Source organism: Bradysia coprophila, unplaced genomic scaffold (genome assembly GCF_014529535.1).
Source record: "Bradysia coprophila strain Holo2 unplaced genomic scaffold, BU_Bcop_v1 contig_732, whole genome shotgun sequence".
NCBI classification, from domain to species: Eukaryota; Metazoa; Arthropoda; class Insecta; order Diptera; family Sciaridae; genus Bradysia; species Bradysia coprophila.
The window spans coordinates 54248-81052 of record NW_023503972.1 but is presented as its reverse complement, the minus strand read 5'-3'; the positions used below and the strand labels follow the sequence as shown (position 1 = coordinate 81052).

The following is a 26805-nucleotide window of genomic DNA, read 5'->3' as shown; positions in this document are numbered from 1 at the left end:
GATGGACGGGTCGTTCTCATCAACACGTCTAGCTCCGTTAACTGAGCTGAAGCGGAGATCGCCACCATTAAAGCCGCGACCACCAGGATCGTAAAGTGAATAATGAGTAGATGCAAACACAAACGAATGAAACATTTTTCCGCGACGAACTGATAAGAAGTGTTTAATGTGTAATGTTAATTAAGTGTAATAAATTAGTGAAATATTTTTGCCAAAAAAGAGAGGAAATAGCTTATAAAGCGAAATAAAGGAAATTATTTTTTGTAATAAAGAAATGAATTTATTAAATAAATTTTGTTAAATTTAAGTAATTCCATTAAAAAATACCAAAATATTAGTAATAATAAATGTGCATTAAAAAGTGATTAATTTATTGAAATAGAAAGAGAGAAATCTTTATTTTTATGCAGTCGAAGATATATTAATTTGAGTGTACGAAGACAAGTGTCCTTTTTGAAAAATTTGAGATTGTGAAACGAATCTATATAAACAACAATTTTTTGTGAAGTCATATCAAGAAAACGAAATTCAAAATCGTTTTGTTGCTAAATTTTCCTTTTTTTTGAAAATTTGTTTCGTTGAAAAAGTCGTTATCAAAAAAAAGCCAATTCACATTTATGAATTCTATATCCGCAACATGGGAAAAAAGACACACCCCGAAGAATTAATTCGTAAGTATAACACAAATAATTTTCTTACAAGTTTATAGACAATTTAGGGTCGATTTGATAATTTTGGTTGAGAAAGAGCTGTAATCATTTCAATGTTTTCTAATGTCAAGGAGCATAAAGTTCAGTTCTAGAGTGTTTTTTGACTGTATGTTGAAAAAAAATTCTACTCACCTAAAGTAGAAGAGGTGGAGGAGGGTTGAAGGATTCCGAAAATATTTGTCAAAAAAGATAAATGACGATTTAGTGGTCGAAAAAGCGGTTTTCAGACCCATGTCTTGTTTATTTTTTAGTGACTGGTCGTATGACGTCTCTAGGGAGAAATGTGCGGCACTTTCTCTGCTGTCGGAAGAAAAGAAAACTTCTCATTCGAACTTTGTTTATGTTTTCGTTTTGTAGAGAAAAAGGGCAAAACACAAGTTGCACGCGTGAAAAACGTTCACCTCTGGGAGAAAATGGAAAACTCCAACTAGAATGCTAAAAGGCGTTCACGGTGAGCTTGAAATTTTTTTTATTCGACCTCTCGTGGACATGAAATGTTTGTAGTCGTTTTCGTTTAGGGCGGCACCACGAGTAAAAATAACATAACAAGAAAATGTTTCGATAGGGAAATTTTTAATTAGATCGATTTTTCATTTTTTTGGGACGAAGACTGTTTGGACCCTACTGGTGACTCATTTGATCACAAAAATATAGCTGCTGTTTAGCCTGAGGTCTAAGCTTTACAGCGTTACCAATCATCATATAAATGACTTCCAACAAACTTCTTCTATGAAGCAAAGTCATTAAACTAGGTCGCTGCGAATTTGAAAGTCTCTATCACATGTGGATGATTTCTATTTTGTCTCAAAAAGTATGTTTAGTTATTTTACATAGTTTAAAGGGTTAATAAAGGTCGAAAGAAGATTTTTGACTCGAAATATGTTTTTTTTATAAATCGCAGCGATGTGCAAATTGCACTATCTCAAGTCATAAATCAAAAAACCTTCTCCAACAGCCATTCTAAGCTAACTCTGCAACATTTTAAATGTTTCCCCAAAAAATGAGACATTATACGAAGAAAATTTAATGGCCGTTCAGGTCTAACAACAAAGATTATATCAGAATGAAATACAAATTAATTTTCCGACCTTAATTAACCCCCAAATTATGTATAATAACTAAACAAACTTTTACATATTACCTGAATACAGACTTCGTTTGACCTTATCCTTGCGTGATCTTCGGTATCTCACACAACGCTACGCTGTTCTTGTAAAATGACTAACTTTTATTTTAATGTATGAAAAAATGAGGTGGGAAAGAATGCGAGCGGAGCGAGCGTTTTTTTTTGTGATGAAGATTTCGTTGTATTACCGTTCAGAGATTCTCTGACAGAGAAGATTATCAGTTAAATCCGCGCAGCGAAAATTTTTCGTTCTTTAGGTATGAGCTGCATCAAATTTACTTAAATAAGAAGAAGAATTGAAAAAAAGAGGACAAAGACGAAGTCTTCTTCAAAAAAGTGATGTTCTTAGAATTTTTGTAAAAAAGAAGAACGAGATGAAAAAAGAGGACATGTCCTCTAAAAAGAGGACGAATGGGAACCCTAGCCAGTGTTATTAAAAAACTGTTTACAGATTTTTAACATTTCACTATACTCACACATATATGAAACATCTATGACATCTCCCCCCTGGATAAGGAAACTAAAATATCTCGTCTAATAGATTCTCTTAGAGCATCTTAATTTTTTTTGAATTCCGTGCACCAATAGATGAGATAAAATTCTACGTACGTTACTCCAGCTAACTTGAGCTTGAAAATTTCTTTCATTACGGGACAGGGAATTCACCATAATGAATAGCTGTTGAGATACTAGTAGCAGGTGTCATATCATTCGAAGGTAGCTCGAAATTTTGCGAAATTTATCAAACATTTATTTAATATTCCGAATATAATTACTAGGGTGCAGCGTTTTCCAAAAATTATTTTATTTTTCCAATCCTGGGGTTACGTTTGATCAAGAATTGACTTAAATTGGTTCTTTAATAAATTTTAACTGAGCATTTCGATGAACTTTTGATATTTTTGGATATTATTAGTCAGCTCGGAGCCCTGAACAAGGTTCCACAAAAGTTTTTAATTTTCATCCGTACCGTCGGTGACATTGGTACATAGCCTATCCTGTCTACAGAGAGAGTGATGGAAAACTGGTTGTGGTTTCAATCGATTGTGCCAGAAATTCTAATAACAATTGTACAAAAATTTGGTACCCTAAGTGCAAGTGAACCCGGCAGAGACACGCTAAAGTTGAAAAAACGGGATTTTCAAACAGTCATAGAGGCGTGGATACTTGAGGAAGCTAATAACTTGTTCTCGCAGTTGAGCAACATTCTACCAATGACCAAAAAATTATTTTTGGAGACCAACTACATAGAGGCCGACAGTAGTTCAAAATTTTTCCCTCATATTTGGTAAAGTTTGCAGGTTTCAAAGGCACCTGAGACGCACTTATTAAAATTTTTTGTAATTAAAATGGTTAATTCACGTTTATTCAACGTTAGCGTGTCTCTGCCGGATTCATTTGCACTTAGGGTACCAAATTTTTGGACAATTGTTATTAGAATTTCAGGCACTATCGATTGAAACCACAACCAGTTTTCCACCACTATCTCAGTAGACAGGATGGGCTATGCACCAATGTCAACGACGGTACGGATGAAAATCAAAAAAATTTGTGGAACCTTGTTCAGGGCTGCGAGCTGACTAGTAAGATCCAAAAATATCAAAAGTGCATCGAAATGCTCAGTTAAAATTCATTCAACCGCACCGTGATCTCGTTCGTTTCCCGTTTTGTTTCTTACTTATACCATGCGTATATGTTTGATAAATTAAGATTATTATTTTTCGGGTAAATTGCTCACGATTTATATCGTTTAAAATTTATGAATGGGTGCCGGTGCGATATAATACATGATGTTGATATCAACAACTTAAACATTGCTCCGTTCATCAGCATTCTTAGTCTACAAACCATCTATTTTCAACGTTCCAACCCTGATACGAACGTAATGAAAAAAGTATAGTCGATTCAATGCGAGACATTCAATTTCGTATGACTCATGACATCTAATTCTTCTGTTCATTTTCCACTTTTCCGACGCTGAAACGAAACGAATACAAATTTCACGTCGTCGCAATCGAGTCCCAATCATTTGTTGTATCAACGAAAAACAATTGGAAGGAAAAATATCTCAATTTTCGAACGGGACGACAAACATTACGAAAAAACAGTCGAAAAACGGTTAACAATCCGTGGAAATGATTTAGAAAAGTCTGTGGTTAGTGTCCGGTCACATCGTGTAACAGCTGTACTTGGGAATAATGTGATATTTTGTGAGAAAAGGCGATGTAAAACATTCGGATTTTGGGAGAATAAATATTGATATTATGAATTGTCAATGGTGTCGAGTGTGTGTGTCCGTGTATGGTTGGTGTATTAGAATATAATTTTTTTATCGATCAAAGGAAGTGTTTTTCTCGGAAAATATGTGGAACATGGTAGTGTCTCATTAGCTGAAGAGGACAACTTCATTCTGTTAATATTACATTGTGATTTAAATGGAATAATGTTGGGTATTCCGTGCTTATTAACTATTACCGTAATGTCAACATTTGACATAAAAGTCTCAGTGAAAATATTCGATGTCGTGTGCAAAGATCACATCATTAGTGTGAGATCATATCGAAATATTGCCACTAAACACACATATTCTCAGACAGTAAAACACACTTCTCTGACTCCAATTTAAACTTTGGCATTATGGAACCAGACACGTTATTGCCTGACCAATTAAATGTAAATCATTCGACTTCACTGAATAAATGATTTAACTCATACGGTGAAACAAATAGAATAAATATTTTATTCGTCAATTTTGTATTAACTTTTACTGTTAATCATATCCGTGTCCTCGTATGGATCAATTGTGGTTTCACTTTTTATTCTTAGAAACCGAGGACGACTGCTTGACGTTGATATTGGTACCATATCAATATGATTTGCTCGACTTTTTCTCTTCTGATTTATTTACAATGGTAGACGTTAACGTCGACACCGATTCTAAGGCACTGTTCGATTGCAATGTGCATTTTAGCCGACCATAATTCCAAACGTTGACCATGAGATTAAGCAACAGACACCGGTAAAATGATAAACGATTGCTGAACATGATTTTAACGTTCTGGCTCAAGTTTGAAGCGTGTGTCACCTTTCGATAGTGTGAAGCACACCCTTAAAAAGTAATCAATTTACAATAACTTGTTATGATCGCACAGATCTGTAGAAATATTCTTTGTCGTATAGACTATCATCCATTGCAGCTCTTCTTACACAAGTAGTACGACAACCAATTTTACTTCATTCAACGTAACGAGTACTCCATTTCTGCATTCTAATGTGCTAGGTTGGTGCAACAGATGTTAAATTTTTCTTTCATCGAATGCCCCTTAGTGCTAAGGATCTTCGTAGTAAAGGCAAAGCCAGTCATTTGAAAGATACCTGGCTGGCATCACTGAGGTCAATTTAAGTAAATTTACCTCAGTTTTGTCAACGAGTGCGACACCTTAAAAGTTACGAATCGTATGGACCACTCTTAACATTAAGGTGATATAACTGTCAAGTTGCACATTCTTAAAACCACGAGAATCGGCGCCCAGGTCCCTTTCAAAGTACTCCTAATTTTAATTCTGTATCACGACTAATCTATTGAAAAGAGGCATCGATGCTTAGCTAAAATTGTGGCCTACATTTGTGCGTTTCGTATTTTATTTTTGCCGATGCGTTTTCATCAGAATCCTTTTTGAAATAAGCAAGACGACAATAACGAGCCTGAATGTGTTGGCTTCCAATAAAAGATAGATATGTTTGTGACAGTTTGACCAGTCTTGGGAAAAGTCAGCAGTTTAGCGACATTTGCATAAACTGTTATAATCGTTCTAGTGTCTTGAACTGACTACATAAGAAATGTGTAAACTAAGAATAAGCTCAGTGTGACAAACAATAAACAAATGAAAAACTGTAATGTCTACATCTTTCCACTTACTACGCTCAAACTAATAACAACTCACGTCGACCAGTCCACATTCCGTCAGAATGTCTGATATCGGGAAACCTTTAACTACAGTCGATCTAGAAGTGGTTGAAGGAGCTTCTGAATCCGATGATGAAGAAAGCTTAGCGAACAAACGAAAACGGTATCGTCGCAGTAAAACAACTCCATCCAGAGCGCATACACAAAGCTGCAATAGTTTGTCCCGCTTTGCATCTTCCTTTACATCAACAAAAAGTGAACAGAGATCCGAACCGAATGTCAACTATCATACGGATGACCAGACTGGTGACGTCGTTGATCTACATTTAAATGTGTTGCCACGAACTTTAAATGATAATACCGATGCAAGTTGTTCGGGTAGTGCGAAAGATGGTGCGGTAGCCGATGTGCCGTCCGCAGGGTATAATAATTCAAGTGGCTTGAAAGAATCGTTGATTAATGTTCTGGGTAAATTGGGTGTATGGAAAAATAATTCTAAGCTAAATAGAGTGCCTCAAGGACAATGGGAGTCTGATGTGCCTCCCGACAAAAAACCATCTCAACCAACTACGTCTAAGTATTTTCGTGCTTTTAGTTACGTTGGTAATAATTCATGGACAATGAGAATAATTTTAATTTTTTTGATCAAATTGATTAAAAAACATTTTACTTTTCTATTTTCAGAAAACGAACGCAAAATTCGAGCTAACAATAGAGAATATAATTCACAATTTAAATACGCAGTGAGTACCGGTTTTTATTATTATTTTAATGAACTTAGATTGCTAGTATATTTGAGATTAAATGAAATTAGTTTTGATATCTCATTATCGTTACAACGACCGCAATATCTTGCTCGTTATCGTTCTGTTATCGCATGCAGTTAATGCATGCGGTTAGGCATTAGAGCTTTAATTTGGATTATGATAGTCTGGCCAAATTATTTTTTCGATCCAACAATGTATATTGGAGACTGTGGACGTGAAAAAATGACAGTAATATATATTATGAGTCGATGCAAAGATAAACACATACTCCCTCTCCGAGCTGATGCATAATGTTCATTTTAGCACACAGAGCCATATAAATTGTTATTTTGCCACGAGGAATTAAAGCCCTTGCCTTCGGCTCGGGCTGCAAACCTCCCTCTAGGCAAAATACAAATGTCCAAACAAGGACGTAATGTACTAGTCTCAACTTAGTGACAAAAAGTAAAGTTTTCGTTGACTTTTTTGAGAAAAAGGTATCGGGTAATCTGGCACACGATGTCAAATGCTTCAAATGCTTCAAATGCTTTTTAGCCATGTCATCGACTTAATGACTTCCTTTACAAAATTTTGGTACCGAAAAATCGTGTGCGAGTTCTCCTTTTACATAGTCGAAAAATGCGTTGTTTTAGCACAGTGTGCTAAATTACCCCACGCCAGAAAAACGATGTGTGCAACTCGGTCGGGCCATGTGTCCAATCATCAAAATAAAAATTCATTACCGCGGACTCTAACAGGTGCTTCATATCGTTTTTAATCGATTTGTAGAGAACCGAAAATATTCTTCATGTAATGATCATTTTCGCAGGGCGTAAACTGCTATGTAATGGTCAGCTTTCACATGGGGTAGGCAATAAAATATTCGGTACACGCATCCTCTTGTTAAAATACTCTCGAGCCTTGTTATTTAAAAGAGTATTTTTGGCACATCATAGGTATTATCACGCTCGAGCAGCGTCCTCGAGTCAGAGTCTACACATCCCCTTGCCAATTGAATAACAAAATTTTCAATTTTAGATGGAAATTGGCATAAATCAGCATAAGAGTTTGCGCATTTTTGTTTACCCTATACTCAGCTCTATTCTACATCATGTTTCTCAGGGATATTCATAATTATTGTTGCGTTTCTAGCTTCTAAAATGTCAGTTAATGTCAACCAGTCTGGACAGTCTGTTAGAATGTGTATTGGTGTTTCCTCATCCTTGTAGCAGCGAATGCACATTTCGTCCTGGGCGAAATTCTATCCCATTCTACAAGCCATTCTATCATTCTCTAAATGTTTGTTTAGGTTGCAGTGACGACTTCCTTGTAACTATCTTTGTAAAGACGTATAAACAGAGTGTTTGTGTGAGTGTTCCAGCTGGTAAAACAGCTGAAGCATATTTTATGCCACATTTGATGATGTTGAAGTGTTTCCAAGTAAAACTGTTATTATTATTATTATTATTTTCAATAGAACAACTACATCAAAACGTCCAAATACTCGTGGCTAACATTTTTACCGTTCAATTTACTGGAACAATTTCAACGTATTGCCAATTTCTATTTTTTGTGTTTGCTGTTACTGCAATTAATACCAGCTATATCGTCGTTGACTCCTATTACCACAGCGATACCACTAATTGGTGTATTGGCATTAACAGCGGTCAAAGATGCCTACGATGACATTGTAAGTATCATTATTGGAATCGTTAATTTATATGCGGCCCCATAATTTATTGTAACATTTCCGATTGTGTACATTTGACAATAATTTTTTAGAGAATTTCTTTTTTAAATAATGAAAAAATATTCGATGTTTCAGCAACGGCATATGTCCGATTCACAGGTGAATAATAGACGATCGAAAACGCTTAGAAATGGAAAATTAATCGATGAAAAGTGGTCAGGTGTTCAGGTAATTTTTTTCTTATATTTTTCTTTTAATGGTTGAATCAATAAGTGTGTGATTTCATTGACATACTACTGTGTTGGAGTCATTTTATGGAATAACTGAAATAATTCGGAACCCGTGGAAATAATAACCTTGTAATTAACACTGAAAATATTTATTTTTATCTTTAACTGTTGAAAGTAGGATTTTCTTGTTAAATCTAAATTTGACTTATGCCAAGTTAATCGACGAGTTGTGATGAGTTTTAGGTTTCTTTATTGAAACTTTTCCTTTCTTGAAACTACTTTTTATTAAACTTTCTTTATCAAGAAAACTCGAAAGGTTTCTCAAAAATAGATCCTGCTAATGCTTCGTCATAAATCTAGGGAATGCAATCCCGTACCGATTTTTGAATCCCGGGATTCGGGATTGAGAAACTCAGTACCGGTACCAGTACCGGGATTTCCGGTACTGAAAAGATATGGATTAATTATCAGTAAAAGAAATTATTTTCATTTTATTCTCATTTTTTTAAGTTTTTTAATGGTACAGTTAAGTGTGCTTACTCACAGTGAAACACGTATCGAATTTATTTTGTTCTAAATATCAAAGTTGACACCACGACTAAAGAAATTCGATACTTACGTCGCTGTGTGAAGGCCGGGTAACTTTAACTTATGTTTGCAACAGCGTAGATGTCACATTGTAAATTCAATTTTCTCTTTGGAAAAATGCTCACAATGCACTTAACGTATCATCGTTCAATCTTGAACGTATAAGTTGTGGGACTTGTTGTCGTCACAATCACAAATTTTTGTGCTTTGTGATTTAAAAATTAATTGATTTGTTAGGTAATGTAAATTTTCAAGCACGCTGCCTTTGAAAATATAAATCGTGTGAAGTGACAGAAGACCGACTTTCCGACAGCGTCAATTAGTGGCAGTTTTGTGAAATATCGCCTAAATCCACAATATATTTTACTACGCAAGGAACGGCAAGCCGGAAATGCACGTTCAGATTCAACGCTAGTTGGCTTGATGAGCAGCAGACACTCACCAGAAAGATTTTAAACACTTCAAGCATGGATGATACTCTAAATAGAGTACTGAAACTGGACAGTGTATTATACAAACGTAGAACACTATAAAAATATTTCCATGTAAAATAGAGTACTTTCTGCAGCCGACCACTATGATCATGCATGCGTGAAGTGCGTTGCTAGCCATCGTAGTTTTAAAAACGTCTTTTTCTGTGTTTGCAAATAATACGACATAAGAGAAAAACGTTAATTAATCCTATGTTTCAATGTTTGTCTTATATTGCCATAGTAGTTTGAATCATACAAGTTGATCGATTTCAAAATTTTATAAAAAAAAACACTGACAAAAAAGATTCGAACTCACCTGTTGCAGGTAACTTTGTCTCCAGGTAATATACAATAGCTGCCACAACTGTAGCGCCCCATGCAAAAAATACAGCTGCGGCAGATAATGTAGATTACCTGTAGACAAAGTTACCTCCAACAGGTGAGTTTTTCGAAACTTTTTTGTCAGTGAAAACTGGATTTTAAATTTCGGTACTAATCTCGGGATTTTTTGATCAATACCGGGATTCGGGACTGGGATTTTCCGGTACTTGTACCGGGATTGGTACCGGGATTGCATTCCCTACATAAATCCGTTCTATTCACAAGCGACGACGTTGCCGGTTATTGCGACTTGTCAACTTTAGGCACACCGGAAAGTGCTAAGGGAGTCGAGGAATACCTCCAAATAAATTTCTAAAAATCAAAAATCCCCTACGTATTAATGAGCCCTGACTAATGCGATTTTTTTTTGTAGCAATATTTATGCTATGAATTATAATGGTGATTATGCTTGTCCTCTGTCTCTGTGCAATGTTTTTTCTAGGCGATAATCGCTAGCTATGCAAACATAACATCGACGGATTGAAAATATATTTCGATCCAACCCCTTGGTGGCGAGTTTATTACAATTTTAAAATTAATGAATAATTTAAGATTTTAAGCACGATATTCAAGGTAATCATAACCGGTAATAACCTTAGCGCCTTCCACATTATTTTAGTGATATTCACAAGTTCTAAAAAAATAAAAAATAAATTTTTTTTCCGGAAAATGTACGTTTTATGTAGAGTAACACATTGGGAGAATTCTTTGACACTAGTGCTGAAATAAGACTCATTTCGACACCAGTGCTGAAATTAAAATGTTTCTTTCGAAACTAGTGTTGAATGCTATAAATGGTCATTTCCCAAACTTTGAAAAATCTCAGGAAACACGAACTATTTTTCTGTCATTTTCTTCCATATTTTCGCAAATTTTCCAGAATTTTCTTACATTTTCCAAAAATTTTCTTTACCAAATTTTCACAAAAATATATTTTGGAATTCAAGAAAATATGGAAATTGTTTTCCCAAAAATCGTTCCTTATTTGGGGTACTGAAAAACCCATATCTATTGCGAAAACTGACCCATCTCGTTTCATGTATATGTAACATGTCAATCATAATCATCCGAGGTGATAGATAAGGGTTCTAGACCATCATGAAAGTCCAAACATTTTTTTAAAATGTTCTTATATTTTATGAAATGTCCCTAGTCAATTCTGCCTTCATCCTACACTACAAAAACCACGGCTTCGTACTTGGTTAGGCCAAAGTGCTGTTATTGATTCAATATTTCAAAGCAATATTCCACCAACATTCACACCATTTTCATTTCATTTGTCAGGTGGGCGATGTAATCCGAATGGAAAACAATCAGTTCATTGCCGCCGACATATTACTTTTGTCATCAAGCGAACCGAATGGCTTGTGTTTCATCGAAACAGCCGAACTGGACGGTGAGACCAATTTAAAATGCAAGCAGTGTCTCGTCGAGACCGCCGAAATGGGCCAACGCGACGATTTGCTGTGGGATTTCAATGGTGAAATCAATTGTGAACCGCCGAACAATTTGCTGAATCGATTCGATGGCACGTTATTGTGGCGAAATCAACGCTATTCGCTGGACAATGAGAAAATTCTGTTGCGTGGCTGTGTGCTACGGAATACACAATGGTGCTATGGAGTAGTGATATTTGCGGGCAAAGACACGAAACTCATGCAGAATTCGGGGAAAACAAAATTTAAGAGTACCAGCATCGATCGGCTATTGAATTTTATCATCATTGGGGTAATGAATGTTTTAAGACTTTGTTATCAGTTAGCTTTACCGTTGGCGATTATGTTTTGCAGATTGTATTTTTTCTGTTGTCAATTTGTGCATTTTGTACGGTTGGGTGTGCTATTTGGGAAGGACTTGTAGGACAATATTTTAAGGTAAGCCGTTAGCTCTTTGCATTCATTACTTTCACTTAAATTTAAAAAAAAATGTCCGACCTGCAGGTGTATTTGCCGTGGGAGAAAATCATTCCGAGCGGAACATTTCAAGGTGCAACCGTTATTGGTTTGCTCGTATTCTTTTCATATGCAATCGTTTTAAATACTGTTGTGCCAATATCACTCTATGTCTCAGTGGAAGTGAGTGTTGCCCAACCAAATCACCTATCACACCGACAATTTTCTAATTTTTCATTTTACGAATTTTCATCAGGTTATTCGTTTCGCTCAATCGTTCCTGATAAATTGGGACGAGAAAATGTACTACGAAAAGACCAAAACGCCGGCCAAAGCCCGTACAACAACGCTGAATGAGGAACTCGGCCAAATTCAGTACATTTTCTCGGACAAAACCGGAACATTAACACAAAATATTATGACTTTTAACAAGTGCAGTATTAATGGCCGAACGTATGGAGATGTGATCGATTTGCGAACGGGAGAAGTAATCGAAGTGACGGAGGTGAGTGCTAGCGTATAAAGAGTTGAACAATTAATGGAAAATCATTATTTTTTTCACCCAAATCATTTTTGTTTGATTGTTTTAAAAGAAAAAAAGATTTTTGTTTTTGTTTTGTAACTAGAACTTGTAATAATTTGGTTATCGGTAGACGTATTGGCTATGTGAATTGATTGAAATTAACAAAAACAAACTTTTCTTGCATCTTCGGAACATCAGTCGCGTTCAAGCAGTGTACAGTGGGTCTTTTTCAGTTTTAAACAGAGACATTTTAGAGCTTTAAAAGTAATTGATGTTCACACTTCCCAGTCAATTATGAGTGTTTTCAGTTTATGTTTTATAGACTGTGACTTTCAAAACTGATAAATCAAAAATTGTGTCTTCTTAAGGTGAATACATTGTAGACCAAAGTTTTAAAATTTCGCGGAAAACTAGCGAAAAAGTGAAATCCGACATAGATTCTGATTAAGGAGTTGTAGGAGTAAGGAGTTGTTACCAACAAATGAAAGTCTAGATTAAGTGTTTCGACATTTCAATGCAAGTCGCGTGCACGTAAATCAGAAAATCTAGATTTTCAATTGTTAGGCGAATTTTATGTGGGAACAATTACAAACCACAACAACTCTCAATCAGGAACCATGTCAAATTTCACTTTTTCGCGAAAACTGAAAAATGCAGAGTGGGTCGCGATTCTGTAGTCTCAGGTGTCAGTTTTTTTAATGAATCATGAATAACGAACTATCCAGCCGAAAAGCAATTTTCTTCAGAACGCAAAGTTCTGATAAGTTTTCAGCTTAAAAAAAATTCTCTGAGGAATAAGACGAATTAAAAAAAGGATTATGAACGGCAGAGTTATTGACGCAGTTCCTCTTTCCTAAAAAGAAAAAGAAAGCGACCAGCGCTATCGTGATGCAATTTTTTGTCAACCGAAGTTTTGTTTAAGATTGCATAAGCTGTTTTACCAACTGGTCCAGCTATATAAACGCACTGTACAGCGTTTATACGTCTTCATACAGGGTTCGTGGTATAAGTAATGCATGTAAGCTTGTAAAAATCTAAAGCAATCTTAGACCCAAACTTGGTTTCAATGACACTACAAATACTTTTCCGATATAATTTCGGGACCATTTGACTGATTTCGACTGACTTTTAAACCTGTTAACGTTTGCATCGTGGAATTATTGACACGAAGGGGATAATGCTCGAGCAGTCACTTTGAGCACGCCAGAAAGTGCTAAGGGGGTCGAGGAATACCTCCAAATAAATGTCTAAAAATCAAAAGTCAAAATTGTCATTTTTAGAAATTTATTTGGAGGTATTCCTCGACTCCCTTAGCACTTTCCGGTGTGCCTAAAGTTGACAAGTCACAATAACCGGCAACGTGTCATAAAACAAAACGAACAGGTCGATACCCATTCTACAGAGAATCCGTAAAATTCGTTATTACCTGCCCCATGTGAAAGTTGACCATTACAAAGCAGCTTGCTCTCTGGGAAAATGATTTATTTGTTACACAAAGAATATTTTCGTTTAGTTTTACGCTATATTCTTAATAATATTCAACTTTCGCATGAGGAAGACATTAAACCAGAATACATTGCTTGCTGCTACGTAATTCATTAATTCGGAAACAACTTTGAAATACTTGTAAAGTGACTCGTGTGTTTTTGATCAACAAGCATCGGTAAATGCCTTTTTGATAAGTATATCCGAGCCGGAGGTGAGCTTTGCAACTAATAACTACGCTATCATAACCTTATGTAATGAATTACGTTCGTAGCATCCGATGTAATCGACTATAAATGACCACCTCAATAAAAGAAAAACTTTTGGATCCGCAAATTTTAAGTAAAACCTACACTGATTGAGTGCTACTGATATACCGATTTAACAAAAAAATCCTAAATTATACTCTTGTTTCACTGCACCAACACTAATTAAAACACACCAAAATAACATCATCCTTTTCTGTTTTTCGTATTGTTTGTCCTATTTCGTGAGTGTTTTTCTTTTACTTTTTATAGCAAAACACATTCAACAATCACACAACATCAATTTTATTGAATTCCGAAGAGCCACCCGGCCAAAGTACACCACAATCGACGATTCATTTTAAAGCAAAAGCAAAAAAACGTTGCACATACGATCAGCTATCATTTTGTAATGACGGCGACGATGAGCACGATCATCATCGGAATGTACAGCGACAAGAGCAAATTCAATCATCACCAAATACCACACACAAAACCAAAAAGAAATTGCATTTCAATATCGATTCAAATGATACACATCACAATAATTTGAATGCGTCGCACACATTTAGCAGTGAACAACAAGGAAATGTGATGCATGTAATGCATGAGTTTTTATTTAAAATCTTAAATATTTTGTTTTAATTTAATTTGTATTTAATTGTTTCCTATTGCTTGTTCTATTGTTTTGGCTTTGTTTTTTGTCAACCCTCGTTTAATGCCCCCTTAATGCCTGTAGGTAAAAAATGGTCGATCATCACTTACACAATTTTTATTCGTTTGTTGTGTCTTCAAGTCATTTCGTGTGATACGCTTAAGGGGAAACGCACCTGAATGTTACTTCATGTTCTGTGACTACACCATTACAAATATCCATAGAATCATATTGCCAGAACCTTGTCTGGTTCATAGATTTGGGGAGAGTTCAGACTTTCTGCTGTCTTAAATGAACGAAAATATTGCAAAATTTTGAATGATTTGGTAGTTCGCACGAAGAAAGTTCTGCTGATTAACAGCATTACTTTCCTTTACCTGCTATATGTGAGAAAAGCCTCAGAAACACTTCATTACTAGGGAATTGACTTCAGCGTAATTTGTGCCAAAATTACATGCACTTTTGATGTCGGTTTTAGCGACTGCATTCCTAAAATACAGTTAAAGTCAATCAGATTTGGGCTTCATCTGCTTCAGCTGTTTTACCAGCTGATCCATCATACAATAACACTGCTGATAAGTGTTCATTCAGTTCTACCTCTCCCACGCGGGTATATGTGACTTTAACATCCCTGTAAACAGTGAGTTTATATGAGCGGACCAGCCTGAAGCAAATGAAGGTATCAATTTGGCTGACTGTAACTGCCTGAAAAATGAACAAAATTTAAGAGTGATGGAAATTCAAAGGAGTCTAGTAGTCACAAGCATTGGACATTTTTTCCATTCAAAATCGATAAGTTTTTGCTCTAGGGAAGAAAATCGGTTTTTCCATCAGGGCTTCACGTACTTTTAAAAGTTTTTACTGAGCTTACGCTTTGGTCCTATATCTTAGTATTAAAGTGGTGTTACTTGTGTCGTGTTCGTGAGAAGGATTCATAATTTTACAGTTGCTACTCTCGAGAGCTTAGACATTTTTCCTAATTTTAGGGCTACAAAAGTCTGCGCAACGCGAAGTTTCTAACGTATTTCGAACAGTACTCGAGTCAAAACATCTTGTCATTATCCCACCATTTGAAGATATTCAAAGAGTTTTAGTACAGTCGATGTCAGTGAAATTCAGACATATTATCAGCTGTTTTTCATCAGGACCACTCTTATATACAAAACTGCTTGTACATCTTTTTTCGAGTGAAGTATTTACACACACACACGCGTGGTAGTGGTGCACACATTTGACCAAATTTATGAGTGGACCAGCTGAAACACCATCTGACGCAAAGCGATGTCTTAATTTTACTGAAAACGATAAATAATAAGAGTTTGGAATGTGAGCATTTTTAGGCACTGCTAAGATTAGATGCTATCTTCTGTTGTCTGTACTCCCTGCTCGAAAGTAATGAGCCTTCAACCCCGTCGAAAGTTTCTTGTGCATGATTAAGCTTCGTTCTAACTCAGAACTATTTGCAAGTCTAACGACACAACCAACGCCAGACAATTTTCTTTTCCACGCCACGTTCATAATCTTTCTGCTAACAAGCAAAATGAACCAAAAGAGCGCAGTTTATACGCTATTTTCTCTCTCGATTCGTCCGCACAGATTTTCTTTTATGGCGCCTCTCAATTCGCTCTTTTTCTCCATATTAGGACTTTGAAATAGTTTTAACGCCGAACTTCGAACCATTTTTAGGGCATGCAACCGTTAGACTTCTCCTACAATCCGGAATTCGAGCCAGACTTTAAGTGGTACGATCAAACGTTAATGGATGCAGTGAAATCGGATGAGTCACATGCGCATAGCTTTTTTCGTCTATTGGCTCTGTGTCACACCGTAATGCCGGAGATAAAAGACGGAAGGTTGGTGTCTTTTGCTGTGTGATTTTATGAAGAATGGAAAATTGTCATGCTAAAATTTCAGATTGGAATATCAAGCTCAAAGTCCAGATGAATCAGCTTTGGTATCGGCGGCAAGAAATTTCGGTTTTGTCTTCAGACATCGCACCCCCAACACCATAACAATTGATGTTAGAGGCAGAACTGAAGTAAATCTAACAAATTGAACCGAAATTTTGAATGGAAAAATTAAACGGATTTCCGGTTTCGTTGCAGGAATATGAACTTTTAAACATTTTAGATTTTAACAACGTTCGGAAAAGAATGTCGGTCATCGTGCGACGAAACAATAAAATTGTGTTGTATTGCAAGGGAGCTGACAATGTGGTATACGATAGACTGGGACCAAATCAATATGAATTGAAGCAGCGTACGCAAGAACATTTAAACGTGAGTATCGACTAAGTCAAAAAAAAATTTAGATTTTTTAACGAAATTCAAGCCGAGACGTGAACGAGTCAGGTGAACCTAGAATTATCAGGTCTCCCCTCCGCTGAGACTTGTTGTGAAAAATAGTATGTTTACCTCAAGAAAAAAGTTAGAAATTGCATTTTCTCGAGTGACTTATGGCACTCGCTACGCTCTGGTCATGAACAACAACCTCTAAAAGCAATTTCGACCTTTTTTTTCCCTCGTTGAACAAATAACTATTGACCTGAGAGGTATCATGTTGACCTGAAACTGTTTTGACGGGATTTTTGCCATGTAGATGATGCACAAAAACTTAGATTTGGCTTAACTCTGTTACATCGAAAATTATTTTAAAATTGTCACTCAGGTTGACCTGACAGATTTGAAGTAAAAATCTGAAAATTCATGTCTAAGTCAACTCAACTGTCGTTAGTCTAAATTTTAACCCCGACAAAATGCTCATTCACAACAGAAATTCGCCGGCGAAGGTCTACGAACGCTTGTCCTTGCCGAACGTGTCATCGATGGTGAATTTTTCAATTCATGGCGACTGCGACAACAAGAAGCTGCCTTATCGCTGGATGGCCGAGAAGATAAACTGGGCACGCTGTACGATGAAATCGAATGTGATATGGAATTGGTTGGTGTGACTGCAATCGAAGATAAATTGCAGGATGGCGTTCCACAGACAATAGCAAATTTACAAATGGCTGGGATTAAGATATGGGTGCTTACGGGTGATAAGCAAGGTACATGATGATGATGATTTGAGTTTGTTCTTTGTTGTCTGAAATTCAAATTTCTATCAGAAACGGCAATAAATATTGGCTATTCGTGTCAATTATTAACCGATGATCTAGTCGATGTCTTTGTGGTTGATGGAACCACATTAGACGAAGTGGAGAAGCAACTTAGAAAGTTTAAGGAATCAGTGAAAATAGTCAATACCTACCATCCGCCAAGTAAATAAATCTTTTTATTTTTTGAATTTTGAAATTTTTTTTAAATAAAAAAAAAACTTACCGCCACAGATATGCAAACCAACAATTTTGCGCTGTCAACGAATGGCTCGCATTCAACGTCATCGGCACCAACAATCAACATAAATAGTCCCGCTCCGCCTGCCATATCGGTTGTAACATTTAGGTGGGACACAAAACATATTAGGGGTGCACCAGACAGGTAGAGAGGCATCCTTACGTCAACGTTTCTCTTTCTTTATTTTTTTTTTATTTATTTCTTTCTTATTTTACCTCCCAAACTAAGAACCATGATTTCCTTAAATTTTTTATTTTATTTTTGATTTATAATTTTAGTTTTGTAAACTACAATGTCAATTGCATGCCAAAGAGAATGACGCCTCCTTTATGTAAATTTATTCGAATTTTGGTGTTCCCTTACCTTTTTATGTTCTATAGTCATACAATAATGCAAGTAAATTCCAAATTCAATAGATCGTAACGACTCCATCAACGATGTATAGTCGAACTCATTTCATATTTCATCCGCTCGCCAGCTATTATTCGCTTCCAAAGAGAATGATATCATTTTTGCACAAAAAGAATTTCTCATTTCATTTCTTCAGTTAGTGTCTGGTTGTATAATAGACAACTTATCCTCGTAGTAATTGAATGTCCTAAACAAATGATTGACTGTGTGAAGAGTTAATTTGAATTAAAAAAAGGCTCTGCACAACAAAGAATTAAAAATCCAATCGAACAGTTTCATTTGCCTTACGTGAAAGAGTCTGAAAACAAATCAGATAGATTAAGAGGAGATAAATTTACTGTTATTTGCACTTGCTCTGTAGGACAAAACTATTAAAAGATAGATGTATTTCAACGGGTAGAGCTTCACATCAGTTAGCGTTTTTTTCCAAAGATAATAATCCGTACTGTTCGTTAACCATGCTTTCAGTTCTCTACCCCTTCTAGTCATCCAAGTGTTCCGAGTTCTAAGTTTCATTATCTCTTCAGGAAACTCGGATGAAAGTATTCGCTGTCATCAATGAAGCATAGACACTGGTTCTACTCCTTCAACTTAGTTCGTTCTGTTTCCCTCCGCACATAACCGATCTACTTAACCTAGTAACAAAATTGTAGATTAGATTTATCAGTTTAAGGTCTCGAAACACAGATCTGTTGATCCTTTGTTTCCATTCCCGATCATCATGTAAATCATGGCAGCCTTCCTGTTGCCGATAAGAACTTGTCTAAGTTGTCAGGTCCTATTGCAGCAATTTCCGAAGGAACCACCTCGTAGTCTCCGAGCATCCTGCGTCTTAGTTGAAGAAACTTGCGGCAATCGTTCCTACTACCCTTCTAATAAGATTTCGGTCCATTTTGAGCAAATCATTGGCCCATTTTTTGTTAGGCTTAGGGAAGAAGCCTTTCGTGTGAAAATAGTAGATAACTTTGGATCCCGCGAAAGTGATTCATTACGTGAAGTAACAATTTTGTGATAAAAGCAAACTCATTCGAGGGTTTTTCGAGCAACAAGCTTCGATAACTGTTTTTTTTCGACACGGGTAGAGTTTGTATGTCAGAGCCGAAAGTGAGATAAACAACTACACTTGGCCAAAAACAGGCAAAAACAAGAGGCATCGGTTCTTTGCTGAAAAGCATACATTTGGGCGTTTTTTAAATACTGGATGTTAGCCTACTTTTGATGATATCTTTCCACAAGAATCCTTTTTCAGAAATGTGCGACCGCAATAACGACCACGAATGTGTTAGCTTTCGACAGAAAATAGACTTGGTTTCAGCAGTTTGACCAGCTCTTAGAACAATGAGCAGTTTATGAAAATTCTTGGTCGTTATTGCGGTCCTACATTTTTCAAAAAGTATTCTGATGAATAGAAATCATCACAAAAATGAGATATGAGACACGCAAATGTATACTACAATTTTAGCTAAGCACCGATACATCTTAATGAGGTACGTAGCAGCATCCAATGTACTCTTGTTTATTTTCTTTCCCATGCGAAAGTTGAATATTTCAAAGGAATCCATGAAAAATTAACCAAAAACAATTTTCATGCAATAAATCATTTCTTAAATGAGTTAAACTGCTAAGTAAAGGCCAACTTTCGCGTGCCACTGGCAATGAATGTTTTTAACGGAATTTGAATTAGACAGGATAAGGTCAAAGTGTGATCAGTAACGTGAATACATTGACCACACAATAGAGCTATAAATTGAAAAAAAAACGAAGGCAAATCTTATTCGCTGCACTCGGCGAAAATTCACCATTACTCGTTGATATAATAGCGTTAAATCTCAATCTGACAGGACCAAAAATGTTCATGCAAGGACCAACTATTTTTCGATAAATGTAAAGGAGGACAAAGTGGATTTTACCGTTTCGTCATTACATAAAAAACAATTGTCTGCAATTCACAACAGCGACACAAAAAATGTACTAACTACGACAACACACAATACACACTTTTACACACCGTAGAGTAAATTGAAAATCTAATTAAATATTTCGTTTTATTGTAATATAACAATCAATTGGAACAATTTTAATTCATCTACACACCACTACTACAGAAAACGACGTTACCTTTTTTGGTTAAATTAATTTTTTGTTTTAATTTCGAAAATTTAAGTAATTTTGGATTACGGAAAGGATTTTGGGCAAATATTGATATTTTTATTATAAGATGTATTATTACTCTACGTAAAATATTTATCGTGTACAAATGGACCTCTCTATTACGTCTGCTTTTCACACCCTTTATTGAAATCGTATCGATAGTTTAAGTATTTTTTTTTTTTGGTTTGGCTTTATCGCAGAAAACTGTTGTTACCGCTTTCTAGATTGTTAAAATTTATTTTACATGTTACATGCGTCGAAAACCGTACTTTTCATCTTTCAAGCACTACTTTCGACGCCCTCAACATGTAAAATCCATTACAAAATTCGGGATAGTAATGAAAAGTCTCGTTTTCGTGTGTTTATTGACGCCTCGGATCAACAAAGTGCACACGAAAACTCTACTTTTCATCCCTAGTCATGTAAAATACTATTTTTTGTTTCTGTGTTCAATGGATGTTCGTACAGTGTTTGTGTGTGTAAAATTGTCTGTTGCTTTTTCAAACTTAGCTGATCTCTGCTCAGAATTATTTTCGTACCATTTTTCCATCCACAAAATAATTTTATCAAATTGTCGGTGCTCATCATGCCATTTAAACCGAGGGCCACCTAATAAGGCTACGGTTTGAAACGTATATTATTACACTAACCGATACAGTAACAGTTGCTCTACGACTTTTACTTTTGTGTGTTGTGAGGGCCCCTTAACCTGATACAGACGGCAGGCATATGACCAGTACTATTATCGGATCAAAGTATTTTTAGTCTGTCGATTTCAAATCTTGTACTTCAATTTTTTTAAACATTCATTTGACTATATAAAGGACCATATTACCCAGAGCTGGTCATTATTTTTGTCGTCATTATAGGTAACAGATGAATATGTGATAGAACATTAGAATAATTCGCTGCGTCAGACTATAGGTTTCGAGCAATCTTCAAGTTTTCTTTTCGTTGTCATGAAGACTGACAAGAAGGAACTACCGTTTATCCGCTGGTAGCTGTCTGGTTTTCTGATGGGCCGTCAGAACAGCTCTTCAGACGCTAGGCAAATTTGTCACTGTTTTTCTGTCAGACGTATCAGGCTTGTTGGGTAGCTGTCCCAAGTGTAAGCGATGAAGTTGAGCCTCTTCATATCTTCACAGACAGCCAAGCCCCCCTGAATGCCCTCAGAGGCTGCTCCTTCTTTGACATCCTCACATGACACTGTGCATTAAACTGTGTGTAACCCTAGTTGCGCCAAATGCGTAGAGATTGAAACAGCTGAGCACTTCCCGTGCAACTGTTTGGCGTTTATAAATGAAGACCCGGAGGAAGTCGCTCGCCTGAACCACATTTCGGACTGGAGCATTCATCCAAGGCATAAACTAGTGATTATAAGCAAGTACAGCTGATCGTGTCCAACTCCTTGCGGATTCTATCCAATTGTCCTATCCTATCCTAAGCTCAGTAATATGTGGTTCAGTGGACCGTTTATTGTTTCATAACAAACTAGCTCTCTCCGTCGTACTTCACCTCGATTGATATAATAATGTGCTTCCGCGTCTTCATGTTTCATATCTTTTATGTTTTGAGCCTGCCTAATGAATAAAGTATATAGACGAAATTCGACCGGCTACGGAAATTTGCTTCTCGCGAAATATTTTTTGTCCATTTCCGCAATCAAACTGTAAGTTGTAGAGTGGATCACTGAATTACACAGTTTTTTTTAGCTCTAAAACACACAGAATTTACTGATCGGAGACTTTACTGTAATCATTAACCAAGTAATTCTCTTGTACGGAATTCGTCTCACTTCTTTCACTGAGCACAATTTTAATCTTTTTTTTTTAAATTAGTCTACAGCATTAGTAGTGGGAATGGTGCATACTGAAATGTTTTCTGTGGCTTGTACAATCACTATTAAACACCCTTAGACACCATAGCTGAAAAAATATTTCCTTTTCTTCCATTCGATTCGACTTTAGTGCTGACATCGATCAAATCTATGAGAATGAAAAAGATCCGGAAAAGCAGACAGTTGAAAACGGTGCCACTGGCGCTGGGGACGATGTCGAAGAAAATACCGGATTTGCAATCGTTGTCAATGGTCACTCATTAGTTTACTGTTTATCGTCTGAATTAGAAAATAGGTAAACCCATCGCACGATGGCTACGAATGATCGGATCGTCTGACCTTTTTTTTCTCATTTATTAAATAGGTTCCTAGACATAGCGTCACAATGTAAAGCTGTCATTTGTTGTAGAGTAACTCCACTTCAAAAAGCGATGGTTGTAGAACTGATAAAGCGGGCTAAGAACGCTGTCACATTGGCTATAGGTGATGGTGCTAATGATGTGTCAATGATCAAAGGTAAATTTTGTTCCAGAGATTTCAAAGTCTTGCCCCGTTTTGTGATAGGCAGGAACATATTTTCAATTATTTTATGTCATTTCAGCGGCTCACATTGGTGTTGGTATATCCGGCCAGGAGGGCATGCAAGCAGTTCTTGCCAGTGACTATTCGATAGCCCAATTTAAGTATTTAGAACGACTGCTTTTAGTACACGGTCGATGGAGCTACTTCAGAATGTGCAAATTTTTGCGATATTTTTTCTACAAAAATTTTGCATTCACACTGTGCCACTTCTGGTATGCCTTCTTTTGCGGTTTCAGTGCGCAGGTAACGATCGAATACTTTCTTTCATCAACAACTCAGTCGACCAATTGAGTCTTTCCTTCTTCTAGACGGTGTTCGATCCGATGTACATTTCCGTTTACAATCTATTCTATACAGCACTGCCGGTGCTAGCGCTTGGAATATTCGAATGTGATGTTTCCGATAAATTGAGTATTGAATATCCGAAATTGTACACACCAGGATTGACCAATGCCCTGTTCAATACAACGGAATTCATCAAAAGTGTACTGCATGGAGTGTTTAGTGCATTAGTTTTGTTCCTAATTCCTTACGGTAAGTGATCTTTGTCTGTAGAAAGTGATAATTTTACTCGGCTACGTGGACTAGTATTCCTAAGATTTGCTGGGATAACATAGAGTCACAACTGGTGTCAAAATGCTGATTGACCAATTCACTAAAAAATGTTTTTCCTATTAGGTACATACAAAGATGGTATGTCACCGAATGGCTACACCCTCAGCGACCATATGACATTAGCATCTGTAGTAGCCACAATCCTAATTTTAGATAACACTGCCCAAGTATGTTACGCAACTTTACGACCGTACCAAATTGATTGAAATTTCCTAATGAAAATTCTCCCATCAGATTGCACTCGACACAACATATTGGACAATATTCAATCACATCACCATTTGGGGTAGCGTACTCACCTATTTTGTACTGGACTATTTCTACAATTATGTAATCGGTGGCCCATACGTCGGTTCGCTAACGCAGGCGATGCGAGAAGCGACATTTTGGTGTACAACCGTCATAACCGTTCTAACGCTAATGGTACCTGTAATGGCATCGCGATTCTATTTCATTGACGTTAAACCGAGTTTAGCTGATAAGGTTTGGGATGATATGATCACCATCGACCGGATGGTCAATTTGATGTAAAATTTGCGATTTCGATTTTCAGATCAAAATGAAACAACGACTAGCCCAGATCAAGTCCAGACAAAGCACAGACGTACTTCGTACACCATCAGCACGACGTACACGGCGTTCACTACGATCGGGCTATGCGTTCGCTCATCAGGTAAAGCTTTGCTTTCATTAGATTTTGTCATTTACCGCACAAAGTCAGTTGTCGAATTCCCAACAAATAAAATTAAACCCATTCCAGGAGGGATTCGGTCGCCTCATTACGTCCGGCAAGATTATGCGAAAATTACCGCAAGATTTTGCCTTTCCACTTGGTTTGGGCGGTAAGAAGCATAATACAACCGATCATACTGGTGACAGTCATAAGAGTAATCACAGTACATCTACGATGCCGGCCGGTAGCTCGAACGACGGTGACAACAGTCCGAGAGCTCCATGTCAGGATTTGGATACGATTAATTTGTAGAGAGTGTGTGATGATGAAGTGTTTGGGGTAGCCCTTTGTTATTACGCGTGTGGTGGCTATGAAGTATATTAACGCATCAGGATGTGAGGCATGATAATAATTGATTTCAAATTGTGATTTTAGTTTCTAAATTACTTTTACGTTAAATTAAGTTGCTGTTGGATAGAATGTCATTAGTTTAAGTGTTTTGTTCGCGGGAACTTTCCGATGATTCCCGTTTTTACTTTGTTCATTTCATTTGTTCTTCAAGCAGAGTTGCATACATTTGAAGTGATTGAATTGTCATCGACCGTAAGTGTTTTCTATCTTTCCCGTTGAAATTAACTTGGTTTAGACTAAATGGTTGTCTTAGGTTTACTTTTTGCCGCTCATCATGACTTCGATAAGAAACTAAATCGCTGCCTGCGTAAGCTCCTTGATGACTATAACGGTTAAAAGCACAAAAGCAGTATTTTTTTCTCGTTGGTAGATTGACCGTACTCCCATCAATTTATACAGTTTCGAAGTGAGGCAACCATCGAAAGGAAAGAAGAAGTCTGTTTAGTTAAGTAGATCGGTGCTGTAGGCTTTTTAGTTATAATTCAATTTCCTAATTCGGAGGACTCATTTTTTTCGAGCAGATTGGCCTTCATTTTGTGTGGAAGTTAACACAAGATTTAACTCAGCGCTATGTTTTGACTCAGAGTGAAGTCTTGACTCAAGGCAAATTTTAACTCAGAGCGAAGTCTTGACTCAAGGCAAATTTAACTCAGAGGGAAGTTTTGACTCAACGCAAAGTTATAACTCAGCGCAAGGTTTAACACAAGCGCAAAATTTAATGCAGTGCAAGATTGAACTCTCAGTGCACGATTGAACTCGCAGTGAAAGATTGAGCTCTCAGTGCAAGATTTAACTCAGCAAAAGAATTCAACTCAGTGCAAGATTTAACTCAGCGAGTTATTTTACTGGCCGAAGGTTGAACTCTTCGACAGTATGATCTCATACCCTTCCCAAATGCAGCTTGATGTGGATGCCTTGACTATTTATCATTAAAGAATGGTATTATCAGTGCCCCGACGAGATACAAATGAAAACGGTCATCCGATACGTGGACCAATCAATCTACTTGTCTAATTGTTCTACTTAGTGAAACTGGTGAATTGTTGCGAATGTCGTAATGCGACACCAATCTTCGCGTATAATTTACTTATGGCCTCTCAATATGTATAACTAAAAAATAAAATTTGTTTCTTAGAGATGGCATCACATCTTCTCAGACATCGTCGTTTTGTTACCTACGAACAAAAAATGCACTAGGCTTATTCTCAGCGGCTGGTACCGCAGAGTTTGTGTTTTAATGGATAATTACATAATCGTCGAATCGTTCGAGTAAATTTAAAGAGTAGCACTCAGGTCTTATGCTGGACGCATATGGCATGTATCCATCATTTTCCAATTTTTAGACATATACTGAAACTTCTGCCGACTAACTTTGTAACTAAGATTTAATAAAAAAGTCCGTCGTAAATTGACAATATATTTCATCCAAAACAACTTTTTCTATCCCAATAAACGGTAGCGTTCGTTTTAAATGTCCGTGTTGTGTAACTGACGGTGTACATTATGTACATCATTAACTGTATCAAAAGAAAAACTCTATTTATTGCATCACATACTTCATTAATGTACGCTGAATAAAAAAAAAAAAAAATTGAGTTCAAGTCAAAGAGCGATCTTTATGAAAATCTCAATGATTCAATCAAAAAAAGAAAAAGTATTTAGGGCATTACATGATGAGACTTCAGTCAAAGTGTTGATCAAAACAAAACGTATACGTCGCCCCGTCGTTAAAAGAAAACCATCGATCAAGACGACTTAATATAAATCGATATTCTCGTCGATGCCTCTGTATATTTCTAATTGTAAGACTGGTAACCTAGGTCGAAGAGACACAAACTTGACATTCTCTTACTGTTCCGCACACATAAAATGAAGCAGTTTGTTTGTCTAAGGTTCTTCGTTTCTATGATTGATCTCTTTTTTAATGTTAATGTATGGCATCCACTCAATAAAAAGTACTCAATGTGAGAGCCGTGAGAAAGCAAACTGTCAAATAAACAAAGAAAAAATTAAAAAAAATTCAATTTTGTCTCTCAGATGGCGTACATTTTTGAGAAGTGGAAATCAAGCCTTATTCCAAATGACAAAAGAGAGAAATGTGAATAGAGAGGAATAAACGAAAATGCTACAAATTAT

At 36.5% G+C, this 26805-nt stretch overlaps 1 protein-coding gene and 1 long non-coding RNA gene across 3 annotated transcripts in view; both read left to right on the top strand.

The window, feature by feature from the left end:
- The window catches only part of LOC119084123, a 142748-nt gene that overhangs the window by 76819 nt on the left and 39124 nt on the right, over positions 1–26805 (top strand). The window lies entirely within an intron of this gene.
- On the top strand, positions 5537–26054 carry LOC119084112 (phospholipid-transporting ATPase ID). Of its 2 annotated transcripts, none has more exons than XM_037193964.1 (23): positions 5537–6346; positions 6428–6486; positions 7967–8179; positions 8315–8407; positions 11136–11579; positions 11642–11725; positions 11792–11926; positions 12000–12248; positions 14270–14596; positions 16338–16504; positions 16566–16689; positions 16757–16930; positions 17424–17700; positions 17761–17913; positions 17983–18097; positions 22519–22683; positions 22753–22904; positions 22990–23213; positions 23279–23504; positions 23649–23752; positions 23820–24068; positions 24139–24258; positions 24346–26054. In XM_037193964.1, the coding sequence occupies exons 1-23, from the start codon at positions 5806–5808 to the stop codon at positions 24568–24570; spliced, it is 4620 nt and encodes a 1539-aa protein (XP_037049859.1). In that variant the 5' UTR covers positions 5537–5805; the 3' UTR covers positions 24571–26054. The 2 variants fall into 2 exon arrangements, with proteins under 2 accessions (XP_037049859.1, XP_037049858.1); XM_037193963.1 differs by having other exon boundaries at positions 17983–18133.

Bases quoted from the DNA above. Each gene is read 5' to 3' on its own strand.
- LOC119084112 (XM_037193963.1), top strand. From the start codon at position 5,806: ATGTCTGATATCGGGAAACCTTTAACTACAGTCGATCTAGAAGTGGTT. The intron at 12,249-14,269 runs GTGAGTGCTAGC...TACTTTTTATAG, and splicing joins AAGTAATCGAAGTGACGGAG to CAAAACACATTCAACAATCA. The intron at 22,684-22,752 runs GTAAACCCATCG...TTTATTAAATAG, and splicing joins TCGTCTGAATTAGAAAATAG to GTTCCTAGACATAGCGTCAC.